Below are 21,237 nucleotides of genomic sequence, written 5' to 3' on the forward strand. Positions count from 1 at the left end.
AGGGAAGTTGTTGGGTTTCATTGTGAGCAGAAGAGGCATAGAGTTGGACCCCTCGAAGATAAAGGCCATTCAGGAATTTCCTGCCCCAAAGAGTGGGAAGGACGTGATGAGTTTCCTCGGTCGTCTCAACTACATCAGTCGGTTCATAGCACAATCGACGGTGATATGCGAACCAATAATCAGGTTATTGAGGAAGGATGCTCCTACCAAATGGACTGAAGATTGCCAAAAGGCTTTTGACAGAATCAAAGAGTATTTGTCTAGCCCGCCTGTTTTGGTGCCTCCAGAAGCTGGACGACCTTTGCTATTGTATTTGTCCGTATCGGAGAACGCGTTTGGATGTGTGTTAGGACAACATGACGAAACAGGAAGGAAAGAGCGAGCAATATATTATTTGAGCAAAAAGTTCACGCCTTACGAGGCAAGATATACGTTATTGGAACGCACCTGTTGTGCTTTGACTTGGGCTGCACAGAAGTTGAGACATTATTTGTCTGCATATACTACTTATCTCATCTCAAGGATGGACCCACTCAAGTATATCTTCCAGAAACCTATGCCTACTGGGAAGCTGGCTAAGTGGCAAATGTTGCTGAGTGAGTTTGACATTGTGTATGTTACTCAAAAGGCTGTCAAGGGGCAGGCGATAGCCGATCATCTTGCTGAAAATCCGGTGGGTGAGGAATACATACCCCTTAAAACTTATTTCCCTGATGAAGAGGTGCTGTTTATCGGAGAAGATATCGCAGAAGAGTACCCAGGGTGGAGACTGTTCTTCGATGGGGCGGCAAACTCTAAAGGAGTCGGCATTGGAGCAGTCTTGATTTCCGAGTCAGGCCAGCATTACCCCATTTCAGCAAAGCTCAAGTTTCTGTGCACCAACAATATGGCGGAATATGAGGCTTGTATTCTTGGCCTCAGAATGGCCGTCGATATGAATATACAAGAGCTTTTGGTTATAGGCGATTCAGACTTACTGGTTCATCAAGTGCGAGGTGAATGGACCACTAAGAATGTGAAGGTACTTCCATACTTGCATTGCGTGAAAGATTTATGTAAGAGATTCATCAAGGTAGATTTCAAACACGTTCCAAGGACACAGAACGAATTCGCTGATGCTTTGGCCACTTTGTCTTCTATGATTCAGCACCCGGACAAGAATCGCATAGATCCTATCAAGGTAAATGTACACGATCAACATGCTTATTGTTTCTATGTGGATGAGGAGTCTGATGGGGAACCTTGGTACTACGACATTAAGAAATATCTTAAGACAGGAGACTATCCAGAAGGCATAACTAGTGTTCAGAAGAAAACACTCCGGAGATTAGCAAACCATTTTTTCCTAAGTGGAGAAATCCTGTATAGGAGGACTCCAGATTTTGGGCTATTAAGGTGTGTTGATGCTAAAGAAGCGGCCCGGTTGATTGAAGAAGTGCATGGCGGTACATGTGGGCCTCATATGAATGGTTTTACTCTGGCCAAGAAAATCCTTCGCGCAGGCTATTTCTGGATGACTATGGAATCGGATTGTATCCGTTTTGTGCAGAAATGTCATCGATGTCAGGTTCATGGTGATTTGATTCGAGTTCCGCCAAATGAATTGAATGTTACGAGTTCTCCGTGGCCTTTCAGGTTCATTTTGGTAGCCATTGATTATTTCACAAAGTGGGTGGAAGCATCTTCGCACAAGTCGGTAACAAAGAAAGTGGTAGCGGATTTTGTTCGGAGCAACATTATTTGCCGATTCGGAGTCCCAGAATCAATTATAACAGATAATGGAGCTAATCTTAACAGTGATCTAATGCGGGAGATTTGCGAGACATTTAAGATTACTCATCGCAATTCCACTCCTTATCGCCCTCAGATGAATGGAGCAGTGGAAGTAGCCAACAAAAACATCAAGAGAATACTGAGGAAGATGATCGATAATTACAGGCATTGGCACGAAAAACTGCCGTTAGCTCTTCTCGAGTATCGCACTACTGTGAGGACTTCAACTGGGGCAACACCTTATCTTTTGGTCTATGGGACAGAGGCGGTGTTACCTGCTGAGGTAGAGATACCGTCTTTGAGAATTATCCAAGAAGCTGAGCTAAGTGACGCTAAGTGGATACAGAATCGATACGAACAGTTGATGCTCATTGATGGAAAGAGAATGAATGCAATTTGTCATGGGCAGCTTTATCAGAACAGAATGGCCAAAGCTTTCAACAAGAAGGTAAGACCGAGGCAATTCAAAACGGGGCAATTGGTACTAAAACGCATATTCCCATGTCAAGATGAAGCTAAAGGAAAATTTGCACCCAACTGGCAGGAACCTTATATGGTTCATCGAGTATTGACTGGAGGAGTGTTAGTCCTAGCAGAAATGGATGGCGAAATTTGGTCGAAAGCTATAAACGCAGATGCCGTCAAGAGATATTATATTTAGGAGCCTTCTTTTATGTAATATTCTGCAATACTTTTCCATGTAATGGCACTACTCTCCCGTGGCGGGATGCATAACAAACCTATATCGGGTTGGGTCTTTTAAGATAGGATTTCCAGATTTCTGTTTGTAATATGAACTACGCCTGACCTGATTCCCATGGGGGATACGTAGGCAGCCTGTATAGGCTCGGTCTCACCATTTCAAAGCTCAACATCCTTTGCGCCAGAAACTGGGACAATTTTTTTTAAAGGCATCACCGCAAGGTGACAACGAGAGACTTGGAAGAATATTGGTTCAACAGAATCATCGGGCAGAGGAAGACTTCCGAAAAGGGGCACTCGCTTTGTTTCACGATGTGTCACAGTTATGAGTTCGGCCGAAAATCATTTATCACTATACACATATTTTAATATGTCTATTTTACTTTGAAATAATGTGATTGTAATCAGATTGTTTACTAGTTGGCCAAGACTTAAAATGAGCGGAGGTTACAGGTTCAGACGAAGTTGGAGGCGTGAAGCGCCAAGAGCCGGATCCTCCAAGTCAACGCGAATCAACCCCCTCCCCAAACTTACAAAATTTTCTTTGGATGCAGGTTTCCAAGTTGCAGAAGCTAAAACATGTACAACCTTTTAAGGATGGCGCGTCGAACGGTTTGAGAGTTCTTCTATCAATTATGCCTTCAAATGTCAATAACTTTCGGCAATCAATAAGCTAATCTTGCAAAAAAAAAAAATTCAAATATATATCAACGCACAAATATTTTCTATTGCCTTCGAATACATTGCTTTATTTATTTTTAAATACCCCTGCGTATGCTCGCGGCCGCATTGCACTGCACCTGCATTGCTCACCGTTTTCATATGATGCATGGGCTGCGCACCGCCCTTTGCATCGCTTTCATATATTGCCTGGGCCATGCACCGCCCTTTTTAAATTTCTGCATAAGGCTGTGCACCGCCTTTCATATGATGCATGGGCTGCGCACCGCCCTTTGCATCGCCTTCATATATTGCCTGGGCCATGCACCGCCCTTTTAAATTTCTGCATAAGGCTGTGCACCGCCTTTCATATGATGCATGGGCTGCGCACCGCCTTTTGCATCGCTTTCATATGTTACATGGGCCATGCACCGCCCTTTTAAATTTCTGCATAAGGCCGTGCACCGCCTTTCATATGATGCATGGGCTGCGCACCGCCCTTTGCATCGCCTTCATATATTGCCTGGGCCATGCACCGCCCTTTTAAATTTCTGCATAAGGCTGTGCACCGCCTTTCATATGATGCATGGGTTGTGCACCGCCCTTTGCATCGCCTTCATATATTGCCTGGGCCATGCACCGCCCTTTTAAAATTTCTGCATAAGGCTGTGCACCGCCTTTCATATGATGCATGGGCTGCGCACCGCCCTTTGCATCGCTTTCATATATTGCCTGGGCCATGCACCGCACTTTTAAATTTCTGCATAAGGCTGTGCACCGCCTTTCATAGGATGCATAGGCTGCGCACCGCCTTTTGCATCGCTTTCGTATATTGCTTGGGCCATGCACCGCCCTTTAAAATTTTCGCATAAGGCTGCGCACCGCCTTTCATAGGATGCATGGGCTGCGCACCGCCCTTTGCATCGCTTTCATATACTGCCTGGGCCATGCACCGCCCTTTAAATTTTCTGCATAAGGCTGTGCACCGCCTTTCATGTTGCATGGGCTGCGCACCGCCCTTTGTAGTTTCCGCATAAGGCTGCGCATCGCCCTTTGAAAATTTCTGCATAAGACATCGCACCGCACCTGCCCTGTCTTATTATTATTTCAAAATGCCCTGCGTGCGCTCGCAGCCGCATTTCACCGCACTTGCATCACTTTACTTCAATATTTATTTGTTACTGACTATTTTTATCTAGTTTAAAGTTTCGCAGGAGCTTTAGCGCAACGTGGAACTATTTCTTCAGCAGTGAACTGGGGCAATACGTCGGGAAGGATAAGAAAACTTCCGACAAGGGTCAATGATCTACCTCGAACACTCGGCTCCAATTTCAAATCTTCCGTTCGCATTCCAGCACACTCAATTTTCAGAGTTCTATCACAATACCCAGTGTCATCATAATTCGACACTAGGACAATATTTTGCAAAGTTTCGCACCAAATCGTGATTTGCCAGTTATAGGTGTCGTAGTCATCCCAGAACTACACACGGCCTGATTCTTGTGCAACCCGAGATATGTAGGCGATTCAGAGACCAGAGTTCGGCCGTAATTTTCTTTACCCTTAGTCCTCCATAACCCTTTAGCCGGGACAAAATAGGCTACTAAGTCAACGTCTTTGCCCGACAATTCTTTCATCATTACCAGGCAAAGAGGGACAAGTTGTTGACACCCAATTTTGTCCCGCCTCTCCTCCAAAATACCTATCTTTTCGCTTCTAATATTTTGGCAACTTTAAAAAATAATTATTTGCATTTTTTACTATAATTATTAGCTTTTATTAATACTGACATTTCATTATCCTGGCATTTATCTTTACTGCCGTCACTACTACCGTTATTATCATTATTAATTATTATCATTATTATCATTATTATTAAGTTATTATTATTATTATTGATTATTATTATATTTACCATTATCATTATTATTATTATTATTATGGTCATTACAACAAATAGTACCATTGTTATTATTAGCAGTATTATTACCGCTATTCACTCGCTACTATTATTTAGTATTATTAAAATGTGCATTTCAATGTTTTACCCACTTCCGCATACACATCGCATTTTATTTCGCGCATTTTAATGACAACGTTTATTTATTGTTAAAATATTATTGCACGGCTATTGCAACATCATAGCATTTTATTACCCGAGTCCTAATAATCACACATTTTGTATTAAGAAATATTTTGTCACCCTCAGTATATCGTTAATTAAAATGGGTCTTTTATTCAAATTTAGAAGCCAAACTATTTCTTGCACTCAGTCCGTATTTTGATTTATCGAATTCCAAATCAAAGTCCAATCAACTCATAAATATTTTTTGACCAGCCTATATTTTGACCCAAATTTTAGACCAGTCCATATTTAAATTTATTAGCCCATTCTTTTAATACTCGGTCTAAAAATCGACCCAGTCCACAAATGGACCGGGTCCGATCCATTTTATTCAAAATAAGGGAAACCAAGGGTTTCCCCTCATTTTCCTTTTCACCTCCGCCTCCTCTTCTCTTCTCCTCTTTCCCTTTACCCCTAAAACCCTAGCCGCCGCACACGCTCCACCCCTTCATCTCTCTTCTCCCTCTCTGCTCTCCCATGCCTTCCCCACGTTTCCTCTGACACCTCCATTTTCTCGTGTTCTCCATCCCTCTGTTCCACTGAACTTCCACACGTTGTCACCACCCCCCATCTTCTCCTGCTCCCCACGCTCACTGCTACCAAATTCCCCTAGTTCCCCACGCGTATCTGTTTTTATTCAACACAGTGCAAAGCAAACGAGGGAAATTCCCTTATAAATAGGAGTTTCGGAATAAGGAAAAGGGATCGGAAAAAGGATTGCGGAAAAAATCAAGTTCGGAAAAAAAAAACATAGAATCTAGGTTGTGAAAAACTCTCCAAATACTGAGGATTTTTCTGGATTTTTTTGGATTAGGGAAAACCCCCCAAGAACTAGGTCTTTTTCTTCAGCCGCAAAAATCCTTACAAAGCATAAATTGAGCCGTCTAAAACTTTTCAAAGATATTAATTCCTTTAGCAATCGTAATATTGCTTGCTATCGAGTCAAAGAATCTAAATTAGTTTCTGTTTTCGCCCTGGGTATTTGTTTATACTCGTGCGTATACAAATTCGGGTTTCGTGGTGTGTCGAGGTAGATCGGAGACTCGAAGCCTCACTTCGTTACACCCGAAGAAGGTCAGTAAATCTTCTCTTTTTAGTTATTTCGAATTTATAATGATTTCTCTGCTTATGTGTGTTCTAGGACGTTATTATGGTAGTTAATTGCTTGTTTACCCTTTTACTTATGGGTTCGATAATCATTGCTGCCTAACCTGCTCATTAGTTATTAGTCTGGAGATGTTTGCTCATATTTGAATCCTGTTTGATCATGTTTAAGAGTATTAGCTTCCTGCGTAGCCCTTCTAAGTTAATCTTAGTTTGTTATTGAGGGTTGAATCTCAATCATGTAGAATTAGGCCCTACCTTGCTATTAATACAGCTTAAAGCTATTTTAAATTGTTGTTCGTCCATGTTTTACATTTTCCTTATGCCGTAGAGAGTTTACATAAGTCCAAGTTACGTGCATAAGATTAGTATAATTTGTCTTCCTTCACTAGTATGCTTTGTAATATTACTTCAGTTAAGTGGTTTGAGACTGGTATAAACTCTGTCAGTTGGCTAAAGATTTAGTATAACACGACTTGAGGTGATTACGGGAAATCCTTGTATAGCTTAAGATTTTGCATTAAGTTCTGCCAAATATAGATTGAATAAGCATGTTTTTTTTAAGCTTTTTCTTGGAATCTGCATGTACTATATATGTTGGTTAAAAAATGAAATTTATAGCTAGTGGAAATACTCTGTTCTGAAACCACCCTGTCTAAATGTATGCCCAACATGCCCCCCTGATTCTTTCTTTTTTTCTTTTCTTTCTTCTTTGTTATAATCAGACCAGTATACTAAATTATGGACCTAGAGTTTATTGATAATTGAAGCATGCTTATACTTGCTCGGAGCTTAGGTTTAAAATCATTTGTGACCCCTATTTGGTGCACTAGTTTGTTTGTCATCTCACCATGCTGTCTGAATTGAATAATGCCCTCTGCTTTGTTTTAATAGCTAAACCTGTACGGTATGCCTGGATTAGTTTAAGACCAGTAGGTCTTATATGATCATTTCATCTCGGCTAAGCATGATTATGCATTAGTTATCCCTGTTTTTTTTTCTTTGTTTAGAATGTTTATGTGTTGGTCCGCTTAGCCTGACTACCTGATAGCTTGGATTAATTATATTCCAGTCAAACATGTTCATGTTGGTTTAGTTTGCTTTACACAGTGGAGATTATGTGACTTGAGAATTATCAACTTCCAGATCCTATTTCCAGCATGTGTTTAAACAAATTTCGTTCTTGATTATCTGCAGCATATTCTATAGGCTTTTGGTGTGTTGTTAATTCATTCTTGCGGAAAATATTGGTCCTTATCATGTGTTAATAGTATAATGAGGCTGTATTTATGAAGTCGAATTGGGGTTTAGATATGCATATAGGAGTTTGAATCAAAATTCTTACTTGACCCTTTTAAAATGCTTTAGTACTATGATTTATGAGTGTTCATACGATTTGTTGTAACTGTTCTCATCTCTTAAGGTTCATAGGGGCTTTAAATTTAATAAAAAATGCTAAAAAATGAGTTTCAAAACTGGTTGAATGGGATCTTTGTATGCATAATGAACCGGAAAAAAAAACCTATTTTGAGACTTCAACATACTTGTCTTTACCCAGTCTAAATCAGTGCATCTGCTGTCCTGGTACGCTTGAAGAGGTTCTAAAATCTTATATGAGTAAAATGTTTATAATATTGATGTGCCTTGAATGAACTAATTGGCTGTAATTCACTAGGATAGTTCAGTGTCTACATATTCATCTCAGTCTGGAACACATGATTTGAATAGGTCTTACTTTCACAAACTGATCTCAAGCATGCTAATTCTGTGTTTGTTATTGCTTATGTTCTATAACTGTACATTTCATTTGACTTCTTTAAATAGTATGAATGTGGAAAAGGATCATACCCTTTACTAACCTGTAAGCAACCAGTTAATATCATATAAACCTCAAATGGTTAGCCTGTGAGTTTTCCTGCCTACCTACCCGCTGGGATGTTGCTCATTATATACTCTTACTTTACAATGTGCAATATGTTTGATTATGTATATTTATGCATATTATTAATATAGTTTCACTGAAACACATTAATGAGGAGTGTAGTTAAATCATATTAAGGAGTTTGAATACTTCAACTTTCAATTTCCAGTAATTCACTTGGTTTAATGCATTATTTAAAAAAAATAACGCTTAGTGCTTGGCTCGGTTGGTTGTGAAGTATACAGGTTGTAAAATGTTTAGCTTCTTCCTTAGTTTTATTTTAGTTTTTGATGAAATCCATTAAAGTTTGGTCATGGTACCTGAGCATCTAAATGATCAGTCCTAAAATATGAACTGCAATGTATTGGCAGAGCCCTGCTACTTATCTTTTCCCTCTTTGCTATTATACTACTGTTGTATGATATACATGGGTTATACGCAGTATATACACAATCTGTTTGAATGTATATCTTACGTGGTTGATATTCTTCATTTTGATTATATTCTAATCCTCTTTCTTTCCACTTTTTATGCATGACCACCGCATACGAGTCCGAGGGCGCTCGTTCTTATCCCGCATTCTATGTTGGGCTAAAAGCCCGACGACGCTTCCTCAGTATCTGGTTCTACCCGCAGCCAGAGAAACAGCAAATCGAATTCTGGGCCAAAGCCCAAATGAAAACAGCAGGAGTTGGGCCCTAAAAATGGGCTAGACCCATTTAACGTTTCCTCTCTTCCATATTTTATTGTTGTGTATTTTTTGCTTGTATGACTAACATCCTATCTTATTTTATTTTCTTAATTTAGAGGAATTCTAGTAAATTAGTGGGCTTAGTTTTGGGACAATGGGTAGTTAACTTAAGGAAAACCAATAGTTAATTACCTAAGATACTTCTCTTTTTGTTAAAATTTTCATAGTACTTATAATATTTGTTTTCATTAGAATAATTGACTTTCAATTAGAGTGAACATATATTTTAAATTAAAGGATTCCTTTTGTTTCTTTATTATCTTAAAATTGGAAATATGATGGATATGCCAAAAAATGAATTCACGTATGTCTATAAATAACTTTCCGAGATTCGTCCAATTAGCCGAATGTAGTTTAGCTGAGCTAAATAATAAAAGAAAAAAAAGAAACTCACGTCCTTTTATATCATATTTATAAAATAAAGCTAGATTTTGTTTACATCGCTGTATTTACATAACATAATTTTATTCAAAGTTTAAATTTACTAAAAGCTATTATTTATGTGCAAACTATTATCTTGTCAGCAAGTCTCAGTTTAAATCGCCTCATTATATTTTGTTTAAGGCTTTTAGCCACATTTTATAAATCTTATTTTCGAATTGCATTTAAAATCTTCTGTTATGTAAATTATTATATTTTCTAAATCTTATTTCAGGCCGCGTTTTTTATATATTCTTAAAACTTAGCAACACTTATTATTCCTTTTTTTTTTTCTTAAAATTTAAGCATCTTATTTAACCTTAATTAATTAACCTAAGTTTGACCGGATAACCGTAGTTAACGGACTCTAAAGGATGCCTAACCCTTTCCCTTTAGGATAATATAGAACCCTTACCTAGAATCATACTGATTAAGCAGACTATTAACGATGGTTTAGTTAGCTTTACCTTAGTTAATAATTAGGTGCCCTAATTCACCGTTAAATTAATTAGGTGGCGACTCCTTAAAACAAAAGCATATAGGAATCACCAAAATGTTGTACTCCGCTTCAACCCGGTTAAAATGGGGTATAACACCCCCCTAACACTTATCCGAGCTTCGAGGTCGGGTGAGTGTTATCAAGCCCCCACTTGGAAGGTGTGACCTCGTGTGTCCGAGTGCTGGCCCTTTATCTTTGTTGCGTAGCACGTTGTACTTGTTGCCTCATTAAAAACCTCGTCGGAGAACCCATTTCGGGACAAAACCGCACTAAGGAAAAGAGTGCAACACGTGCTTTCAGTCCTAAATTCTAATTTTGTGCTGTCCTTGATTTCCTGCAAAAAACAAATACGGTTAACAAAAAGTATGTGGGAAGATCATACCTTAGCAGTAGTATCTTTTTAGATGGGCTATGTTCCAGTTGTTGCGCAGGCATTGCCCATCCATGGACTCCAGCTGGTATGATCCTTTGCCCATTACACCGGTTACCCTGTACGGTCCTTCCCAGTTTGGTCCTAGCTTTCCCTCGTTGGGGTTCTTTGTATGTAATGTGACTTTTCGAAGCACCAAGTCCCCCACTTGGAAATGCTGAAAGTTGGCTCTTCGGTTATAATATCTTTCCATCCTCTGTTTTTGTGCCGCTATGCGGACCGACGCTCCTTCGCGTAGCTCATCCGCGAGGTCGAGCTTCATGGCCATAGCCTCCCCGTTTGATTCTTCGGTGGCATATCTGAAACGGAGGGTCGGTTCGCCAACCTCCACGGGGATGAAGGCTTCGGATCCGTAAACCAATGAGAACGGGGTTTCCCCCGTGCTCGATTTGGATGTGGTTCTGTAAGCCCAGAGCACCTCCGGGAGTATTTCCCTCCAATTATGCATCGATGCCTCAAGTCTCTTCCTCAGATTTTGGATTATCGTTTTGTTCATTGATTCTGCCTGCCCGTTTGCACATGGGTGATACGGGGTTGACACGATTTTCTTGATCTTCAACCCTTCGAGGAAACTGTTGACCTTGCCACCCACGAACTGGGGGCCATTATCACAGGTTATTTCAGACGGAATGACGAAGCGGCAGATGATGTGGTCCCATATGAAGTCGATGACTTCCTTTTCTCTTATCTTTTTGAAGGCCTGCGCTTCAACCCACTTAGAAAAATAGTCAGTCATAAACAAAATGAAACGGGCCCGAGGTAACAGACCAATAATGTCCATTCCCCACTTCATGAAAGGCCAAGGTGAGATGACCGAATGCAGCAACTCCCCGGGCCGATGAATCATCGGAACATGCTTCTGACACCCGTCACATTTTTGGACAAAATTTTTCGTGTCCTCGTCCATCCGGTTCCAGTAATAACCGGCCCTGACGATTTTCCGAACCAAAGCTTCTGCACCGGAGTGGTTGCCGCAGGTCCCCTCGTGCACCTCTCTTATCACATATTCTATTTCACCGGGGCCCAAACACTTAGCTAAAGGACCGAGGAAGGACCGTCGATACAATTGACTGTCCACCAAGAAAAAGCGGGCAGCCTTGGTCCGTAGCGATCGTGACTCCTTCGGGTCCCTTGGGAGCTTCCCATCACGCAAGTAGTCGATGTACTTATTGCGCCAATCCCCGGTCAAGCCCATTGTGTATATTTCGGCGTGCCAGGTGTCTATGGCCGTGTTTGATAAGTGCACCGTTGCCCCGAGGTTGATTTCCTCCCCCTCAACCGAGGATCCCAAGTTTGCTAATGCATCGGCTTCGCTGTTCTGTTCCCTCGGTATGTGCTGCATGGTCCACTCTTTAAATTGATGAAGCACCACCTGCGTTTTTTCGAGGTACCGCTGCATCCGTTCGTCCTTTACCTCGAATACGCCGTTCACCTGGTTCACGACTAGAAGCGAGTCGCACTTTGCCTCGATTGTTTCGGCTCCCATGCTTCGAGCCAATTCCAAACCTGCAATCATAGCCTCATACTCGGCTTCATTGTTAGTCAATCTAGCAGTTCTAATGGACTGTCGATGACCTCCCCGGCCGGGGTCCTAAGGACAACCCCAAGGCCGGAACCTCTAAGATTCGAGGCCCCGTCTGTATGTAGAGACCAAATGCCCGCGGTCTTTCCCGAGGTCAGCAAAAGTTCCTTCTCGACCTCGGGGACCATGGCCGGGGTAAAATCTGCCACAAAATCGTCCAAGATTTGGGATTTGATGGCCGTCCGAGGCTTGTACTCGATATCATAACCGCTAATTTCTATAGCCCATTTTGTTAACCTACCGGATAACTCAGGTTTATGCATGATGCTTTTTAAAGGGTAAGTGGTTACCACACATATGGGGTGGCATTGAAAATAAGGTTTGAGCTTTCTGGAAGCGCTTACCAATGCTAAGGCCAGTTTTTCCAAATGGGGATAACGGGTCTCTGCATCCCCCAAAGTTCTACTTACATAATAGATAGGGAATTGTGTACCTGATTCTTCTCGGACTAAAACGCCGCTTACCGCCATTTCGGAGACTGCTAAATAGAGGAAGAGTGGCTCATCGGACTTCGGCGTGTGCAGCAACGGGGGGCTGGATAAATACTTCATCAATTCCCTTAGGGCTTCTTGGCACTCCGGCATCCAAACGAAGTCATTCTTCTTTCTGAGCAAAGAGAAGAAACGGTGACTCCTGTCCGAGGACCTCGAAATGAAGCGACTCAGCGCCGCGATCCGCCCGGTGAGCTTCTGTACCCCCTTTATGTTGTTCACGACCTCGATGACCTCGATGGCCCTGATCTTATCCGGGTTGATTTCAATTCCCCGGTTTGACACCATGAATCCCAGGAACTTACCAGATCTGATGCCGAAGGCACATTTCTCGGGGTTGAGCTTCATGTTGTATCTGCGGAGTACATCGAAGGTTTCCTGCAAATGCTTTAAATGGTCCTCTGTTTCCAGGGACTTAACAACCATATCGTCAACATAAACTTCCGTCGTTTTCCCTATTTGTTCTTCGAACATCCCATTAACTAGGCGTTGGTAAGTTGCACCGGCGTTTTTTAATCCGAAAGGCATGACGTTATAACAGTAAGTCCCATAACGGGTGATGAAGGATGTTTTCTCTTGGTCCTCCGGGTGCATCCGGATCTGGTTGTACCCGGAGTAAGCATCGAGAAAACTTAACATTTCATGCCCGGTCGTCGCATCGATCATTCTGTCGATGTGAGGCAATGGAAATGAATCCTTCGGGCATGCCTTGTTTAAATCCTTATAATCGACACACATTCAAAATTTATTATCTTTTTTGGGCACCACCACCACATTAGCAAGCCAATCCGGCTATTTCACTTCCCGGATGGAACCTATATTCAAAAACTTCGTTACCTCGTCTTTCACGAAGGCGTGCTTTGGCTCTGACATGGGCCTCCTTTTTTGCTTGACCGGGGGAAATTTCCCGTCCAAGCTGAGTTTGTGTGATGCTATTTCCGGTGATATACCTGTCATATCTATATGCGACCATGCAAAGTAATCGGCGTTAGCTCGAAGAAATTCAATTAATTTACGCCTGAGCTCTGGGGTGAGCCCCGTGCCCAGGTATACCTTTCTGTCCGGTAAGAACTCAAACAAGATGATCTGCTCCAGCTCCTCCACGGTTGCCTTGGTCGCGTCCGAGTCATCCGGCATGACAAAAGATCTGGGCATCCCGAAGTCGTCCTCCTCGTGCACTGGACCCGGTCCAGTATACTTAAGTTGTTATTGGGGGACCTCCCCTCCGGTTGTACCCTTCTCTTCCTGAGCCGGCTTCTCGGGCCGGGGAGCCGCCTCATCTACTGCGAACATTTCCTTTGCTGCGGGCTGCTCGCCCCGGATGGTTTTCACCCCCTCCGGAGTGGGGAATTTCAGCAACTGATGCAGTGTTGAAGGAACCGCCTTCATACCATGTATCCAAGGTCTGCCCAATAACGCGTTATATTTCATGTTCCCTTCGATCACGTAGAACATCGTTTGTTGAATGGTGTCATCCACGTTTACGGGCAACGAGATCTCTCCCTTCGTGGTTTCACTTGCCATATTGAACCCGCTTAACACTCGGGCCACTGGTACGATCTGACCGAGCAGTCCCAGCTGTTCAACCACTCTCCATCGGATGATGTTGGTCGAGCTACCTGGGTCAACCAAAATACGTTTGACCTTAGTTTTAAAGACAAGTACAGAAATTACCAACGCATCATTGTGGGGTTGGATGATGCCCTCCGCGTCTTCGTCATTAAAGAAGATAGATCCCTCGGTCGACTGACCTCGGGTGCGCTTCTCACGAACAATAGAAATCTTCGTCCGCTTCATTACCGGCCCTCGAGGGGCGTCAATGCCCCTCACTATCATGTTGATCGTATGTTGGGGTTCGACAGGTTCGGGCCTTTGATAAGATTCTCTTTCCTTATAATGCTTTTTGGCCCGCTCGCTCAGCAGATCTCGGAGGTGGCCATTTTTCAATAACCGGGCTACCTCCTCTCTCAATTGGCGGCAATCTTCGGTTCTATGACCGTGGGTTCCGTGATATTCACACACTACGCTCGGATCCCGCTGACCCGGGTCCGACCTCAATGGTTTAGGCCATCTTACATCGGGGACACGCCCAATAGCCGAGACAAGTCCCGAAGTACTAACGTTGAAGTTGTACTCCGAAATTTTTGGCGGAACCTTATTACTGGCGGAACTTCCGGCATCGCTCCTAAACGAGAGTCCCCAACTGTTCGACGGGCGCTCAACCCGCTTGCTGCCTCGTCCAGAGAAATGGCTTGGACTCTCGGTTAATTTTTCTGACCTGACATTTTGTCTCTCCGACTGGGGATATGGCCGAAATCTTTCTTTCGATGATTCGGACTTCGTTTCGTATCCCTTCCTTGGTGCCTCGAAACCTCTATTTACTTTGATCCTTACCGGTGGGAGCTCGAATTGATCATCCTCCACCCGAATCTTCGACTCATACCGATTGTGGACGTCGGCCCATGTTACGGCCTCGTATTCTAGCAAACTTTCTTTCAATTTGGCCGAAGCCACCGAACTTAGCATGTTGAGGCCCTTTGTGAAAGGCTGCGCGGCCCACTCTTCTGGCACCGGGGGGAGTTCAATCCGTTCCCTCTGGAACCGGGTGACGAACTCCCGCAGTAGCTCGTCGTCCCTTTGGGTTATCCGGAAAATATCAGTCTTACGGGCCTGCACCTTGATGGCACCGGCGTGGGCTTTGATGAAGGCGTCGGCGAGCATTTCAAAAGAAGTGATCGAATGCTCGGGTAGATGGTCGTACCACGTTAATGCCCCCTTCGATAGAGTCTCTCCGAATTTTTTCAAAAATACCGACTCTATCTCATCTTCTTCCATATCATTGCCCTTTATAGCACAGGTGTATGAGGTCACATGCTCATGCGGGTCCGTGGTGCCATCGTATTTCTGAATATCCGGCATCTTGAATCTCTTCGGGATCAACTTGGGGGCCGCACTCGGAGGAAAAGTCCTTTGAATATACCTTTTTGAGTTTGGCCCTTTTAGCAAAGGTGGAGCCCCCGGTATCTGATCCACCCAAGAGTTGTACGTCTCGACCCTCTTTTCGGTGGAATCCACTCGCTGCGCCAAAGTTTCGAGCATCTTCAGAACCTCGGTGGAGGAACCGGCCCCAGAATCATTACTCTCGACTGCCCGTGGCTCGTTCCTTCCGATTTCCACTGTACCCTTAGCTTTTTCAGGCCCAGCTTCACCCTTTCCACTCTGCAGTTGGGCAATCGCTAATCCTTGCTCGGCGATTGCCGCCCTTTGTTCCTGCAACATTTCAAAGATTAAACGCAAGTTAATGCCATCGTTTGGTGCGTCCAGTTCTCTCCGGCCCCGATCCCGGGAGAATGTAACGAAATGATGAGTGTTTAGGGGGTCGGTTGCCGGTGGGACGGCGTTCTCTTGATCTACGGTATTTTGCCGGTTGAGTCCCTTGAATCAACGGGGTTCGGATCAGCGGGGTTCGGCAATGCCCGCAGTCCGCTCCCTTCGTTTTCCGCCACGATCTCGGTATTATTGACATGACCGAATTGTTCGACGTCAGCCATTTGGACCGTTTTCACAGAGATGGGTAAGGACGTTTTTGGCTTTGATGAATATGGTAGAAATCAAGGTCAAAGACCACTATTATCCTAGCCCCACGGTGGGCGCCAAACTGTTTACCCCGGATTCGAGTAATCAATTAAATTTATAGGTGGGTATAGGATATGTGTTTTGTTCTTGATGTGTACTAGACAAAGAAAATAAAGTATTTGAAGGTTCCTTGGTAGAACCGCTAATGACGACAGTTGGTTAGCGATATAAAGGTTTGTGAGCAATGTATGATACTTGATAGATGAAATGCACTAATCACAATAACAGGCGGCCTTGGCCGAATTAAATGATGGAAGAATTTGTATATAAGAGTTCCTCTATTACAAATGTTCTTGGAAAGTAAGAAGAGCCGAACCCCCCTGAGGGAGGTGGATATGCCCTATTTATAGCAGTGAGCCCATGGGCCTCATACAATATGAATTAATAAAATAGCAATAAGAAGGACAGCCCCTGCACGGATTTGGTGGGATTGGACTAACGGCGCCGTCTGACACACGCATAGTTGGTAGCCGACCATGACGTGACACCACTGGTGCGCTTCAGCAACGGTCATAACGGACCAACGGACACACGGGCAAACGGTTGTCCGGATCAACGGTGATGAACCCTCGGGAAGAGTCCCCGAACCATCGGTGGCATAGAGACCGGGCCAAATGGCGCCTCTGCTCAGCTTCGATTAAAGCGCTTATCCGGAGAGGTGTGACGCCCCTCGTGCGAACTCCTGGCCCTTTTCTTACTCCGATCCATAGTTTCTCCGGATTGACTCATATCCGGTTTTTATCCGTATACGCTAATAAGAATAAGAGTGAGATACAGTTTTCAATTCTTCAATTCAAATTTAAATTTTTAAAATTATTATCTAATTTAAAAACTTTATTTTTTTAATTCAAAATTCATTTTTATTACAAAGAATATCTAACATTGTCCAAAAATTACCAAGTGGCTTGTTTTTATCTTGCCTCTTGGCTTAACCACATTGCTTATACCTCTCCTATTTTTTATATATAGATAAAAGAAAACTTTAAAATAGATTTGAACCATAAAAATTGTAACTAGTGCCATCCAAAAACCGGTTGGAAAAAACAACGATGTAAATTTCATTCACGAGAACTCATACTTGCCATATTTCAACTAAGTTTATTTCATGGGATGCACATGTGATGCACGAGATGCACGTGCGTGAGCTAGTTTTATTGAATATACTTGAAACCTCTTGTTAAGATTTGGCTTTAGGGCACCAATTTTATTGAGCCGCCCCTGGTAAGAGCTAGCAATTGCACAAAATACCTGGCTAAAGAGCGCAATTAGAAAGCATCTAACAAATTTTGATAGTGGCTGCATATTATAATTAGGGGTGTTCACGGGTCGGTTCGGGTCGCTTTTAGGTTAAAATCAAACCAAACCAAGCTGGTCGGTTTTTAAAATTATTAAAACCAAACCAAACCAAATATAATACATATCCATTGGTTTGGTTGTAATCGGTTCGGTTTTGGCCAATTTTTTGGTTTTTAAGAAAATTAATGGTATTTCTCTCTTTCATGTTTTTTTCCTACAATTAGGAGAGAATTTTCTATCCTTTTCCAACTTATAATCTATTATTACCCTTTTATTGTGGTAGCTACAGTTTCTTGCATTAGGGAGAAAATGTATTAAGATTTATGATTTTAATTAAGTGAATAAAATTTCTAAGAAATACAAAAAATAAATCTAGGTAAATCTCATATATTTGTTTCTTTGAATAAATGAGTTTGAATTCATTGATTTTTTTTTTAAAATCGGCTTACAGTATAAAGTTCATTAGCTTATTAGAGATAAATAAAACTTTGCTTAAAAAGTATAATTTAAAAGTATTTATAAAAACTAATATATTGTATATATATAATTATAAAAATTATATATAAAATTTATTTGTCGGTTCATTTCGGTTTTTTCTTCGGTTTGCTTTTCGTAAAACCAAAAACAAACCAAATATTATCGGTTTTTAAAAATTCAAAACCAAACCAAACCTAACCCAAATAAATATCGGTTCATTTAATCGGTTTGGTTTTAATTTTCGGTTTGGATCGGTTTTTAACCAAACCGTGAACACCCCTAGGCCCTAGTTATAATTTTGAACAATTTAATCTTAACCTTGTCTTCCTCCGTTTAAATATCACCCATTGTGAACCAAACGACTTTTCGGGGATTTCTCCTTTCATAATTTATTATTTTCTTGTGTGTATTGCATGGTAAACACTATAAACTATACTTGTTAAATTATTTGAGTTAAACATGGTAAAGAGGGGGAAGTTGTAAAGTTTGCAAATCAAAGGGAGGGGTGACTAGAAAATATACTTCTAAAAGTAAAAGCTATTCGAGTCTGGTACTTTATGCACTTCCTCAATTTCCAAGTCCAAAATTCTTGCTCAGCGATATTTCAACTCTATTTTTCAAACATGGGAAAACTAAAAACTCGTGACAATCAAAATTTGAAGCAAATATTAAGGTAAGATTACATCCAAAAGATTATATAAATCAAGTGTCTTGAACAAAATCTCCCGTAACAACTGTCGGAAAAAAAAATCCTCTGCGTCTATGTATGCCTAAGAAGATACACTTTATTTTCAAAGGTTATACAAGTGCTTGAACACCTCACTTCTTGAGCGAAAAGAAGTAGCATCCAGGCTCAATTTAACTTTGACACAACCTTGTCATCGCTGCATAAAGGCAAAGTTTAAACAAATTCACATTAGTAAGAACTCATTCATTTAAATAATTTCATAACACATTTACAAGGTAGCACACACTCAACGCCGGAGTTTGCAAGTCGACTAGCTTAGCTTGAAAGCACCTATGGATATAACAAAGCCTTTGATAAATAAATCAAACTAGTGCAGTTTTCTAAATTTCCATTGAACTCTATAATGGACCAACAATACTGGGGAGTTGGACATCATATTCAAGTATCTAGGCTGATTGCAACGCATTAGCAAAAGATTGCAAACCATTACCTTAATTTAAAGGCTGATGTTCTATGTATGCATTGATCAACTTAACCCCGTTCATAAATTATAATACGAGATTTTAATTACCAATCATTTACTACTGAAGGCAACCCTAAACAAAATATTCGTTTCTTAATCCAGTGCTTAAAGGCCTTTTTCAAAGGGTAATTTTCCTTTCTTGGTCAATAACTAACCATTTTAGTTTCTTCCAACCATCAACACATTGATCTCTAGTTATCTCTAGACAAAACAAGGGTTTATACCTATTTCACTAGACTCACGCTTTAGTCATATATATCAATTTGTCATATATTTAGCTCAACTTCTTAAGAATTTGCCAAACAAATGGTATTGACTAGTGACTACGATACTAAGCACTATAATAATGACTACCAAAATAAGAGAATTTTGAAGAAAAAAAATACAACACCTTAAATTGATATCATAGATATGATTAATAACAAACTGAAGTCTAGTTCTTCGTAAGTTTAGATTTTTCTTGGTTACATTTCAAAAAGTACGGTAAAAATATGTATACAACAAGATATAGTTAATCAACATACCTTAATTCTGTTGCTACTCCCTTGCCTTTATAATTATGAAAATTTCCAAAATGTGGCTTGACATCCTCATGTTCAGCAAACGATTGTTTGCCATTAGAACCTCTCATAATTGTTTTAGTTTCAAATTCTTCATCACTGGTGAAACATTCGAGTTCTTTTCCTTTTTGACTGCTTGATCCTTCTCCGATATAAATTGAATTAGATCTGTTGTATTCATAAAGGTCATGCAGCGGTAATAGATCAAAATTCACTGTACTATTAGTTGTCGTATTGATATTTCGCTGTTCTTGGATAGCCGCCGCTTGGGCACGGAATATCTCACGATAAACAAATTGCAATTCCGCATGATAAAGATTAATTTGGCGATGCAGATTCAGGATTACTCGATAACATCCTCCAACAGGGTCTCCGGCACGTATATTAGCCTCAAATATTAACGCTTTCATCGCGTTATCCTTCTGAAACGGCGCAATGTTTTTTAGTACCTTTAATATGTTACTAACACCGAAGAGTTTGTGGGCGTTGAGAAAATCCTTCTGCTTTTCGGCTGGGAAATAAGGGGCTAACGGACAGTCAAACGCACATTTTCTCCGTTGATATTTGCACGCGGCGCACGCTTGCGAACCATTTCTGCCACTTCCACCGCCGCCACCCCGAGAAGCAACTCTTGTTGTAGTAGTGTTCTTTTTGAGTCCAGAAGAATTAGTAGTGACAGAAGGAGGACTAGGTGTAGAGGAGATGTTATGAGTGTTGTTGACAGCATTTGTCATTGTTCATATATATCCCTTTTAGAGTCGCCGATACAAAACATCCGGTGTTTTCTCACGGATGAATGAATAAAAAGTGCCAGAATCTAGCAGTGTATATAGCGTATAAACTTGGAGTGAATATCTCCCTCAACTAATAAAGAAGTGTATGCGTAATTCTCGCTAAGACGTGGTTACATGGCAAATCACGTGTTTTAATTGTTTTACCTTATTTAAATTACTGTCCTTCCTTAATTGCTTCTCATTTTGGTAAACTGTTTGAAAATGAAGTCTACCTTGGGTAGGAATTTTAATTAAGAATTCAAATGGTAATTTTTAAAACTTGCCTACAAAGTCAGCGTTCAGTTGAGTTTCCAAAAGATAATCAATCCTATAACTAGAGACCCCAATTCCAATTCTAATATAATATTATTAGCAGTAACTTCTAAGTCCTACTCCTAATCTAATTAGGCTTCTCTATTTCCTTACTTAAAGAAAAGGCTAAGGGGGAATTTACTGTCCATTTTCTTTTTTTTAATTTACCGTTTCAAAATTTAATTTTTAAAAGCATGTTGATCAATCCAAATAGACTTGTAATTTTATCGTGATATTGGAAAATAACTGTTATGCGTTCGAAATAAGCTAAAAACGTGCTTAGACAAAAATATATGCTCCTAAGATGTACAAGTTCGAAATGAAAAGATTATATATTTTGTCCTTATCATTATTTAGAAAAAGTTTTATTCGCATTCGGTGTTCACACCAAATTACATCGATTTATGATAACGAAGTGATAAATTGAGGTCAAAGATATTCAATTAAACATGGTTAGTGAAAGATATTTATTAAAAAGATAGAATAACATCCACTTTATCCCCTTAGCATTTTA

The 21,237-nt window shown here is 41.1% G+C and overlaps 1 protein-coding gene across 1 annotated transcript; it reads right to left on the reverse strand.

Annotated features, from left to right (window-relative positions):
* Positions 1-5,708: 5,708 nt before the first annotated feature.
* LOC132637424 (LOB domain-containing protein 22-like) lies at positions 5,709-20,372 on the reverse strand. Its single transcript, XM_060354513.1, has 3 exons — positions 19,603-20,372; positions 15,599-15,720; positions 5,709-5,887 (listed from the first exon to the last, which is right to left on the reverse strand). Exons 1-3 carry the CDS (start codon positions 20,370-20,372, stop codon positions 5,709-5,711), a joined length of 1,071 nt encoding a protein of 356 aa, XP_060210496.1.
* Positions 20,373-21,237: the final 865 nt, after the last annotated feature.

Source organism: Lycium barbarum, chromosome 4 (assembly GCF_019175385.1).
Source record: "Lycium barbarum isolate Lr01 chromosome 4, ASM1917538v2, whole genome shotgun sequence".
NCBI classification, from domain to species: domain Eukaryota; kingdom Viridiplantae; phylum Streptophyta; class Magnoliopsida; order Solanales; family Solanaceae; genus Lycium; species Lycium barbarum.